Source organism: Vombatus ursinus, unplaced genomic scaffold, assembly GCF_900497805.2.
Source record: "Vombatus ursinus unplaced genomic scaffold, bare-nosed wombat genome assembly UNPS02014793.1, whole genome shotgun sequence".
NCBI classification, from domain to species: Eukaryota; Metazoa; Chordata; class Mammalia; order Diprotodontia; family Vombatidae; genus Vombatus; species Vombatus ursinus.
Window position 1 is genome coordinate 11,976,516 of NW_020954571.1, and position 10,940 is coordinate 11,987,455.

Below are 10,940 nucleotides of genomic sequence, written 5' to 3' on the forward strand. Positions count from 1 at the left end.
CCTTCCTTCCTTCCTTCCTTCCTTCCTTCCTTCCTTCCTTCCTTCCTGTCTTCCTTCCTTCCTTCCTTCCTTCCTTCCTTCCTTCCTTCCTGTCTTCCTTCCTTTCTTCCTTTCTTTTTTCTGGAGGCAATCAGGGTTAACTGACTTGCCCAGGGTCACACAGCTAGTAAGTGTCTGAGACAGAGAGAACTGAGTTTCACTCCTGGCTCTGCTGCAATACGTGACTTTGGCCAAGTCATTTAACCTCCTAGAGTCTCAGTTTGCTCCTCTTTAAAAAGGGGATTGTCATATTGCATTATCTATTTCACAGGATTGTTGTGAGGAAAGCCCTTTGCAATTTGTCAAATGTTATATAAATGTGAGTCAGTCGACAGGTCAACAAGCATTTCTTAGGAGCTCATATGCCAGGTATTATACTAAGCACTAGGGAGATGCAGAAGTGGAAACATAAGGTCCCTGCCCTCCAAGAGCTCACAGTCTGATGGGTGGGACAACATGCAAACAACTTCTTACGTACAAGATTATGTATAGTGTAAATGGCAGGTAGTCTCAGAGGGAAGATGGGGTGGGGACCAGGAAAGACCTCTTGTAGAAGCTAGGATTTGAACTTAATCTCGGAGCCAGGGAAGCCAGGAGGTAGAGGTGAGGACAGCCAGTGAAAAGGCATAGAGTTGAAGTGTTATTATTATTCTAGCCCAGGCTTTGCCACTTTCTGTGTGACCCAGGGCAAGCTATTCATTTCTCCTCAGAGCTCCAGTTTCTATACCTGTAAAATGAAGAGGTTGGGCTATAACATCTCTAAAATCTCTTCCAGCTATGACATTTGGGGGAGGGGTGTCTATGGTTCTTTTAGGTGGACCAGGCTCAGGAAAGGGGACCCAATGCGAGAAGATTGTTGAGAAATATGGCTATACACATCTATCCACTGGCGATCTCCTGCGGGCAGAAGTCAGCTCTGGCTCTGATAGGGGCAAGAAACTGTCAGAAATCATGGAGAAAGGACAACTGGTACCCTTGGTAAGCAGCAATTAAGGGGGAGGAGGGGAGGAGCGGTGTTGGCACAATGGGACCACAGGGCTGATATCAACTGAAGCCTGGGGACAGGGTTCGCCTCCAACAAACTGGAATCTAGCTGAGTGTTTAGAGTGTGCCTGTATTCTGGGAACTTAGTGGGGATTGGGAGGGTGGGAAGAAGAGTCATCATTGACTGTATATGAATATCCCCACCTGTGCTTTCCCCAGGGGGAGTAAGATGCTTCCAGAAGAACGAAAGTTCTGATTTTTCTCTTATTTCTCTATCCTACAGGGTATAGAGTAATCAGCTTATTTCTCTGAACTTCAGTTTCATTCTCTCTATTTTTTAAAATTTACTATTACTATTATTATTATTGTTAGTTTTTGCTTTTTTGGTGAGGCAATCGGGGTTAAGTGACTTGTCCAGGGTCACACAGCTAGTAAGTATCAAGTGCCTGAGTAAACTTAGGTCCTCCTGACTCCAAAGCAAGAGCTCTATCCACTGCGCCACCTAGCTGCCCCCCTCTAAGCCTTTTTCCATTTTGTGGGTGCCAATGCAGTGTTCAAGCCATCCATGTCATCTTTCACTCTTGATACATGACTGGCCCACCTCCTTTTCTGATCCTACATTTCCTCACCAAGTCCCTTTATTATTCTTGTGCAAAAGTCATCCTTGAAAATATGTGTCAGCCTATTCACACCCATCCTGCATCTTTCCACTGATGTTTGGATTACACGGGACCTTGATACTTCAGCGATTGTGGTGATTTAAAGATTCACAGTGACTGATCATCCCCGGGAAAATACTTATGTTTTTTAAGAAAATTAGGTTTTGGTGTTGGGGAGCAGCTTGGGATCATTTAAAGTACTGTAGCAACCTCCCAAGTGGCATCATTCCTACTCTCTTGCTCCTTTCAATCTGGGCCCTCCTCGCTGTCTATTTATAGCATCTTTGCTAGATCTCTATTCTGATGTGCTAGCTAAATGAATTCTTGGCCTCCTGATTGCATATCATAGTTATGATTTTTCATTCTAGCTTTTCTGATCTGGACTATTAGGCAAATTTCTTTTGAGCCATCATTGATTTCATAGAGGGGGCCCTGCATTGTTAAATTGAATACATTTTAATTCAGCAAGCATTTTTTTTATTAATTTATTTTGAATTATCAACAATCACTTCCATAAGCTTTTGAGTTTTAAATTTTTCTCCCCCTCCCTTTCCATCTTTCTCCCCTAGATGGTGTGCAATCTGATATAGGCTATAATATACATTCCTATTAAACATATTTTCACATTAGCGATGTTGTAAGGAAGAATTAGAACCAATAAGAGGAACCACCAGAAAGAGAAAACAAAACACAACAGAAGAAAAAAAAGAGCAAATAGTATGCTTCGATCTGCATTCAAACTCCATAGTTCTTTCTTTGGATGTGGATAGCATTTTCCGTCATGAGGCCTTTGGAGATGTCTTAGATCCTTGTATTGCTGAGAAGGGTTAAGTCTTTCAATATTAGTCATTGCACAACGTGGCTGTTATTGTGTACAACATTCTCCTGGTTCTACTCACTTCACTTAGCATCAGTTCGTGTTAAGTCTTTCCAGGTTTTCCTGAAATCTGCCTGTTCATCATTTCTTATAGCACAATAGTATTCCATTACATTCATATACCACAACTTGTTCAGCCAGTCCCCAATTGATGGACATCCCCTCAATTTCTAATTCTTTGCCACCACAAAAAGAGCTGTCAGCAAGCATTTCTTAAATAACTACTGATGTGTTAGGCACTGTATTAGGTGCTGGATATATAAAGACAAAGGTGAGACAATGCCTATCCTCAAGCTATAATCTGTTGAATGTTCTGGGGTTGGGAAAGCATTATATAAATGGTGAACACGCCACAGACATGTTAGGGATATCTTGTTTGGGTGTATGTTGTCTAGACTTGTGATCGCATCTAGGTAGGGCACTCCCAGTGTGGAAGAACCTTCCACTGATGCAGATCAGCAACTTGTCTGTAACTTATTGTCCTAGAGAGTTGCCTGAGGAAGTTAAGTAATGTAGCTAGGGTCACACAGCTAGCATTTGTCAGAGGTGGGATTTGAATGGAGGTCCTTCATACTCCCAAGGCTGGTTCTCCATCTACTATACCACACAATGCCTCTCATGTTAGGGATTACTAATCAGTCAATTAATGATAGACAACAAATAATAATGGTTACTATTAGTTATTGTTATTACTACTGTCCCAATACGCTTAAGTAGGAGGGGGAAATAAATGGGTCAGGGTGAAATCGGGAGAGCAAAAGGGCAGAGGAAAGAGGAGGCAGAACAATCAATGATCCTCAAAATTCTTGCTCTACCATTTGCTTCTGAAAATTAATCCATCAGCAGCTCTTTTGTGAGCCTACCCTTATTGTGTGTCTAGCTGTGCTGGGAGAAGGAGAGGTTGCTTACGATTTAGTTGGGGAGGAGTCAGAAGCCCCAACTATACAGCAGTACAAGACAGAATATAATTCACATCTAAGCCATGTGGTTTAGATAGTAAGTATCTTTGCATTTCAGATGATGGAGGGTTAGGTGTGGTCCATAGTAACTTTCCTGAGCTGTAGTAGGGCCTGAGCTGGGCTTTCAGAGGATACTTTGGATTTAGAGTAGTAGAAAAGAGAGGATAGGAAACGGGGCCAGCAGGTGTGAGAAGAGATCAAAGGCATCTTGAAGAGGGTCCAAAAAGGCTCCTGGGTAGCCAGGTGGCTCAGTGGTTAGAGAGTCAGGCCTGGAGTCAGGAAGATTCATCTTCCTGAATTCAAATCTGGCCTCAGACATTTACTAGCTTTGTGACCCTAGGCAAGTCACTTAACTCTGCCTCAGTTTCCTCCTCTGTAAAATGAGCTAGAGAAGGAAATGGCAAACCAGTCCAGTATCTTTGCCAAGAAAACCCCACATGGGGTCACAACGAGTCGGACACAACTGAACAACAAGAAGAAGACTCACATATCTTTTCTCCCTGTCAATTCCTTCCCCCTTCCCCTGCTCCCTACCTCTCTCCCCCAGGATACTGTGTTGGATATGCTCAGAGATGCCATGATTGCCAAGGTTGAGACATCCAAGGGCTTCTTGATAGATGGCTACCCTCGGGAAGTGAAGCAGGGAGAAGAATTTGAAAAGAAGGTAAGGTGGGCTTGGGTGCTGCCTGGCCTCCTGTTGGTGCTTGGCATGTGAGGCTCGGTGGAAGAGGGAGGGTGACCAAGGGGCGAAGGATGCCCTTGCCGCATGGTTGGAAGGACTCATGAGATTCTCTGCTCCCCTTGGCATGGTTAGATTGTGTGGAAGAGCCTGGCTACACCAACCAAGAGGACATTTCTATTGCTAATTGCATTTCCTTTCATATCTTGGCTCATATTATCACTAGGTGATAGCTGGAAGTGGCCACAAGTCAATGGACCAATCTGCATGATGAAAAACCTGGGATACTCCAAAAAAAGTCCCTCTCCCTTTCACTAACAGGCAGTTAGGTGGCACAGTGGATGACAGAACACTTGACCTATAGTCCAGAAAGACCTGAGTTTGAATCTGACTTCCAACTTAATATTAGCTGTGTGATATTGAGCAAAAAATTGCTTGGCACTTGCTTGCCTCAGTTTCCTTGTTTGTAAAATGGGGATGGGCAGCTAGGTGGCACAGTGGATAGAGCATCAGCTTGGGGTCAGAAGGACCTGAGTTCAAATCCAGCCTCAGACATTTACTAGCTGTGTGACCCTGGATAAGTCACTTAACCCCAATTGCCTCCAAAAAAGACAAAAAATAAAGAAATAAAATGGAGATAATAATGCACATTCCCCAGGTTGATTGTAAAGGTAAAATGAGAAAATATTTGTAAAGTGCTTTGTAAACTTTAAAGTCTTATATAAATGCTAGCTATTGCTACTGGCTAAGCACTCAGTCGGGTTTGGCTTTAAACATCAGATGTTCAAAATCTATCTCTAACCCTTCGATTTTTTCCCCTGTGTTTTGTGAAATACATAGAACATTTAAATGTTGGTTTGAATGTGCCCTTATAGAGAGGGCAGTATAGAGTAGTGGATTGAGAGCCAACTTCAAAGGCCAGAAAACCTGGCTTCAAGTCTCACCTTTAACACTGGGTGGTTTTTCAGCCCTGGGCCCATACCTCTCCATAGTCCCAGGCAAGTTTCTAAAGACTCTAAATTGATGTTAATATGCTTTAGAGTTTCCATATCCAGAATTCCCTACAGCAGTGAAATTACAGGTTAGGGACCAAAACCAAATACCTCAATAGACTATAAGCTCCCTGAGGGCAGGAACTTGTTCCATTTTGCTTCTATACCCCCATTGTGCCTAGCACAGTGCTTTTACAACTAGTTGGTTTTTTAGTAAATGCTTGTTGAAGTGAATGTAAGCTGGATATTCTCCATTTCTGTCTCAAATGGTTTTCCCTCCCCTAGACACAAGAGGGTACTGTGGTCACTTAGATTTTCGCCTTGGAGAAAACCAGGAGAGAGCTTTGGTGACTTCATCTCCAGGATGGGGGCCTGCACATCCCATACAAACAGCACATGGCTGTCTAAAGCTGCTGGGCTGTGGCTGAGCCCAGCTCCTTCCAGCATCCCATGCCTTTATTAGTTCTCGGATTCCCAGAGCAATGGCGCCTCTCTACATAGCCTTGTAGACAGTTTTTGTCTTGAGTTTCTGTGCAAGCTTTCCAATCCTTAATTGTATCATTTCTTCACCAGCCGAATAATATAATTCACCTGGGTCACATACTTGCAACTCAAAATAATCTTACATCATATGGGTGCCTGGATATTGGAACCAATGGCCCTGAATAAACTATTGAAAAGTTTGCCAAGCACACAGTGTTGTGACCAATTCAGTTCAATCCAAATTAATGATCATTTATTAAAGATTCATTGATATGCCAGGCACTGTGCTGGTTGTTAGGAATACAATTAAAAAATGAAAAAGAGTTCCTGCCTTCAAGGAGCTTGTACTCTAATGTCAAGATCACACTCCATAGAAGACGAGCGCATTGATGCAATTGATGTTGATGGGGCTGTGAATTGGTACATCCTTCCTGGAAAGCAATTCAGAACTATGTCCAAAAAGTTACTAACCAGTGCCCTTTGACCTGGAAATGCCATTATCAGGCCTATACACCTAGGAGATAAACAAAGGGGAAAAGGACTCGAATGTACAAAAATATTTATGGCAGTTCTTTATGTAGCAGTAAAGAACTAGAAACTAAAAGGATGTCCACCAACTGAGCAATGACTAAACAAATTATGATATATGAGTGCTATAAGAAATGAGGAAGAAGAGGTTCCAGGGAAGAGTTGTAGCACTGATGCAGAGTAAAGTGAGCAGAACCAGGAGGACAATTTAGATGATAGCATCAGCATTGTAAAAGTGAAGCAAAAGACTCACAATGGCTTCACTTCTGGGAGCCAAGATGGTGGAATAAGAAGTAAGTCACTCTCACCCTCCCTCATTGATCTCTGAAAGCCCAGAAAATATCAACCCAGGAAAAACCCTGAGCCAGCAAAAAGACAGGGCACAGCAGTCTTGTAGCCCAGGAAGCTTGAGCGAAAGGCCCCTCTTGTTCTGGGGGAGGGGGAGCAGTACAGGACTGGAGGCATTCCAACAAGCCAGCAGCAAGCCCACCTCAGCATACCAAGGGAAGATCGTGAGACCCAGGTTGGTGGAGCAGGCAAATGCCAACACCAGGACCCCTATCCCCCCCTCCCCGAGAGCCTCAATACAGGCAGGGGAACCGGTAGACGCCAGCTTGGAAAACCACTACTGGCAATGGCATTCTCCAGCAGCCAAATCACCCAGTGCTGCAACACAACTCAGGGAAGCACAATTCCAGAAGGCAAAGCTCTAGGCTGACAGACATCCACTAGTAGGTAAACATCCCTGTGCGAGGCCTGGACGAGCAGGAGCCAAACATTCAAGGCCTGGGTGAGCAGGAAAAGAAGTTTGGGTAAATGCCTCCTTGCTCCAGCATTTTTTTTTTTTAGTATGGAAATAGGCAAGCACCATGAACAAAAAGCAGAAATGGAAAATGATCATAGATTCTTATTTTGGGGAAAGGGAAGATCAAGGTACAAATTCAAAAGAGGACAACATTGTCAATATGCCCACATCCAAAACCTCAAAGGGGAATATGAACTGGTCTCAAGCCCAAAAAGCCTTCTTGGAAGATTTCAAGAAGCATTTAAAAAGTCAAATAGAAGAGGTAGAAGGAAAAATTGGGAAAAGAAATGAGAGGTATGCAAGAGAGAGTCAATACCTTGGAAGAAGAAGGACACAAATTAACTGTAGAAAACAAGTCCTTAAAAAGTAGAATTGGCCAAGTGAAAAAGGAGGCACAAAATCTAATAGAACTCATGAAAAATTAGAATGGAGCAAGTGGAAGCTAATGACTATGAGAGAGTAAGAATCAAACAGAAACAAAAGAATGAAAAAAATACAAGAAAACATAAAATACCTCGTTGGTAAAGCAACTGACCTGGAAAACAGATCCAGGAGAGACAATTTAAAAATTATTGATCTACCTGAAAACCATGATGGAAAAACAAAGAGCCTGGGCAGCATCTTTCAGGAAATCATCAAAGAAAATTGCCCTGAGGTCCTAGAACCAGAGGGTAAAATAGCCATAGAAAGAATCCACCAATCACCAATTGAAAGAGATCCCAAATTGAAAACACCAAGGAATATTGTAGCCAAATTCCAAAATTACCGGGTCAAAGAGAAAATACTGCAAGTAGCCAGAAAGAAACAGTTTAAATATCATGGAACCACAGTCAGGATTACGAAGCTTCTACATTACTTGCAGGATTACTTGCAGCTTCTACATTAAAGTATTGGAGAGCATGGAATACAATATTCCATAAGTCAAAGGAGCTTGGATTACAACCAAGGATCAACTACCCAGTGAAACTGAGCATAATCTTTCAGGGAAGGAGATGGACATTCAACAAAATAGGGGACTTCCAAATCTTCCTGATGAAAAGACCAGAGCTCAACAGAAAATTTGACCTTCAAATACAAGACTCAAGAGAGGTATAAAAAGGTAAACAGGAAAGCAAACAACAACAAAAACAACAACATATTATCATTAATAAGGGCAAACTGTTTATATCCCTACAAGGGAAGATGACACTTGTAACTCTTGAGAATTGTAATGTTATTATAATGTTTAAAAGGGGGTACACTTAGACAGAGGGCCTGGGTATAAGTTGACTTTGATGTGATGGTAAAAAATCCAATTAAGTGGTAAAAAGGGATTGTACTGGGAGAAGAGGAAAGGAGGAGGCAGACAAGGATAAATTACATCACATGAAAAGGCACAAAAACCCATTACAGTAGAGAGAAAGAAGGGAGGGAGATGAGCATTATTTGAACCTTACTCTCATCAGATTTAGTTCAAAGAGGGAATAACATAATCAGTTAGGTATAGAAATCTAATTTACCATATAGGAAGTAGGAGGGGAAAGGGAAAAGAAAAGGGAGGGGGTGAATAGAAGGGAAGGAAGAAGTAGAAAGGGTAAAGGGGAAGAAAAGGGAGGGACTAATAGAAGGGAGGCAGAAAGAGGAAGGTGGTGGTTGAAAGCAAAACTCTGATGAGGAGGGAAAGGGAGAAAGGAGAGAAAAAAGCATAAATGGGGGGGATAGGATAGAGAGGAAGACACAGATAGTAATCATAACTGTGAATGTGAATGGGATGAACTCTCCCGTAAAACGGAAACAGTTATCAGAGTAGATAATCATAATCCTACAATATGTTGTTTACAAGAAACACATTTGAAGCAAAGGGGTACACACAGAGTAAAGGTAAAAGGCTGGAGCAGAATATATTATGCTTCAGCTGAAGTAAAAAAAAAAGCAAGGGTAGCAATCCTGATCTCAAACAAAGCAAAAACAAAAATAGATCTAATTAAAAGAGATAAGGAAGGAAACTACATCCTGGGAAAAGGTACCATAGATAATGAAGTAATATCATTACTAAACTAAATATATGCACCAAGTGATATAGCATCCAAATTCTTAAAGAAGTTAAGGGAGATACAAGAAGAAATATACAGCAAAACTATACTAGTGGGGGACCTCGACCTCCCCCTCTCAGAACTAGATAAATCTAACCACAAAATAAACAAGAAAGAAGTTAAGGAGATGAATAGAATTTTAGGAAAGTTAAATATGGTTGACCTCTGGAGAAAACTGAATAAGGACAGAAAGGAATATACCTCTTTCTTGGTGATACATGGCACCTACACAAAAATTGACCATGTACTAGGGCATAAAAACCTCACAATTCAATGCAGAAAGGCAGAAATATTAAATGCATCCTTTTCAGATCATGATGCAATAAAATTACATGTAATAAAGGGCCATGGAAAGATACTCCAAAAATTAATTGGAAACTAAATAATCTAATCCTAAAGAATGAGTAGGTCAAACAACAAATCATAGAAACAATCAGTAACTTCATCCAAGAGAATGACAATAATGAGACAACTTACCAAAACTTATGGAATGCAGCAAAAGGGGTCCTTAGGGGAAGTTTTATATCTCTAAATGCTTACATGAATAAAATGGAGAAAGAAGAGATCAATGAATTGGGTATGCAACTGAAAAAGCTAGAAAAAGAACAAATTGAAATCCCCAATTAAATACCAAATAAGAAATTCTGAAAACCAAAGGAGAAATAAATAAAACTGAAATTAAGAAAACTTAAACTAATAAATAAAACTAAGCTGGTTTTATGAAAAAAATTAATAAAATAGATAAACCTTTGGTGAATTTGATTTAAAAAAAGAAAGAAGAAAACCAAATTACCAGCATCAAAAATGAAAAAGGTGAATTCACCACCAATGAAGAGGAAATCAAAACAATAATTAGGAGCTATTTTGCCCAACTGTATGCCAATAAATTTGACAATCTTAGTGAAATGGATGAATATTTACAAAAATATAAATTGCCCAGATTAACGGAAGAGGAAGACTCACAATGACCAACCATGGTTCTAGAGGACCAATGATAAAGAATGCTACCCACTTCCTGACAGAGAGGGGATGAACTCATATGTAGAATTAGATGCATATTTTTGGACGTAGCCAATGTGGGAATTTGTTTTGCTTGACTATGCTTCTTTGATAGTAGGGTTTTGTTTTCTTTTCCTTTTTTCCATTGGAAGGGAAGAAAAACAGGGGAGGGGAGGGAATACACATTTACATAGTGCTTACTATGTGCCAGGCATTGTGCTAGCACTTTCATAAGTATTATCTCATTTGATCCTCACAACAATCCTGGGGGATAGGTACTGTTTTTACATTTGAGGAAACTGAGACAAATGGAATTTAAGGGACTTGTCCAGGGTCACATAGCTAGTAAATGTCTGAGGTCAGATTTGAACTCAGGATTTCTTGACTCCAGGCCCAGTGCTCTTTCCACTGTGCTACCAACTGCCTCATAAAAAAAGTTTGATAATTGAAAAAAAAATTAAACAAATCATACCTCATAATGAGCCTAACCATCATGGTGTTATGGGATGAAACCTGAGGATTTAGAATCAGAAAACCTGATAATGGACCTCAGTTCTGCTGTTTACCTTGGCGAAGGCCTCTGATTCTCTGAACCTGCATTTTCTCAATTTATAAAATGAAGGGAGGTTGGACCTCTGATCATCCAATCCTATTATAGCCACAGGTGCCAAATGTCACAAGACAAAGACTCTGGGGCTAAAGATGTGGAAGTTCAGTGAGGTTTGAGTGATTTGTTCAGCATCACCCAACAGGTTGGTACAATTGGGATCAGAACCCAGAGCTGCTCTGTCCTGATTCCCTATCCCCTTTCTTCTCCTTGTCACCCTAGATTGGCTCCCCTACACTGCTGCTTTATATAGATGC

General features: G+C 41.1%; 1 protein-coding gene across 1 annotated transcript in view; it reads left to right on the forward strand.

Annotated features, from left to right (window-relative positions):
- The window catches only part of AK1 (adenylate kinase 1), a 12,009-nt gene that overhangs the window by 626 nt on the left and 443 nt on the right, over positions 1-10,940 (forward strand). Inside the window, exons 3-5 of the mRNA XM_027869658.1 lie at positions 854-1,017; positions 4,066-4,182; positions 10,906-10,938. Of these exons, the coding sequence (XP_027725459.1) occupies positions 854-1,017; positions 4,066-4,182; positions 10,906-10,938 (314 nt within the window). The remainder of the gene's footprint in view (positions 1-853; positions 1,018-4,065; positions 4,183-10,905; positions 10,939-10,940) is intronic.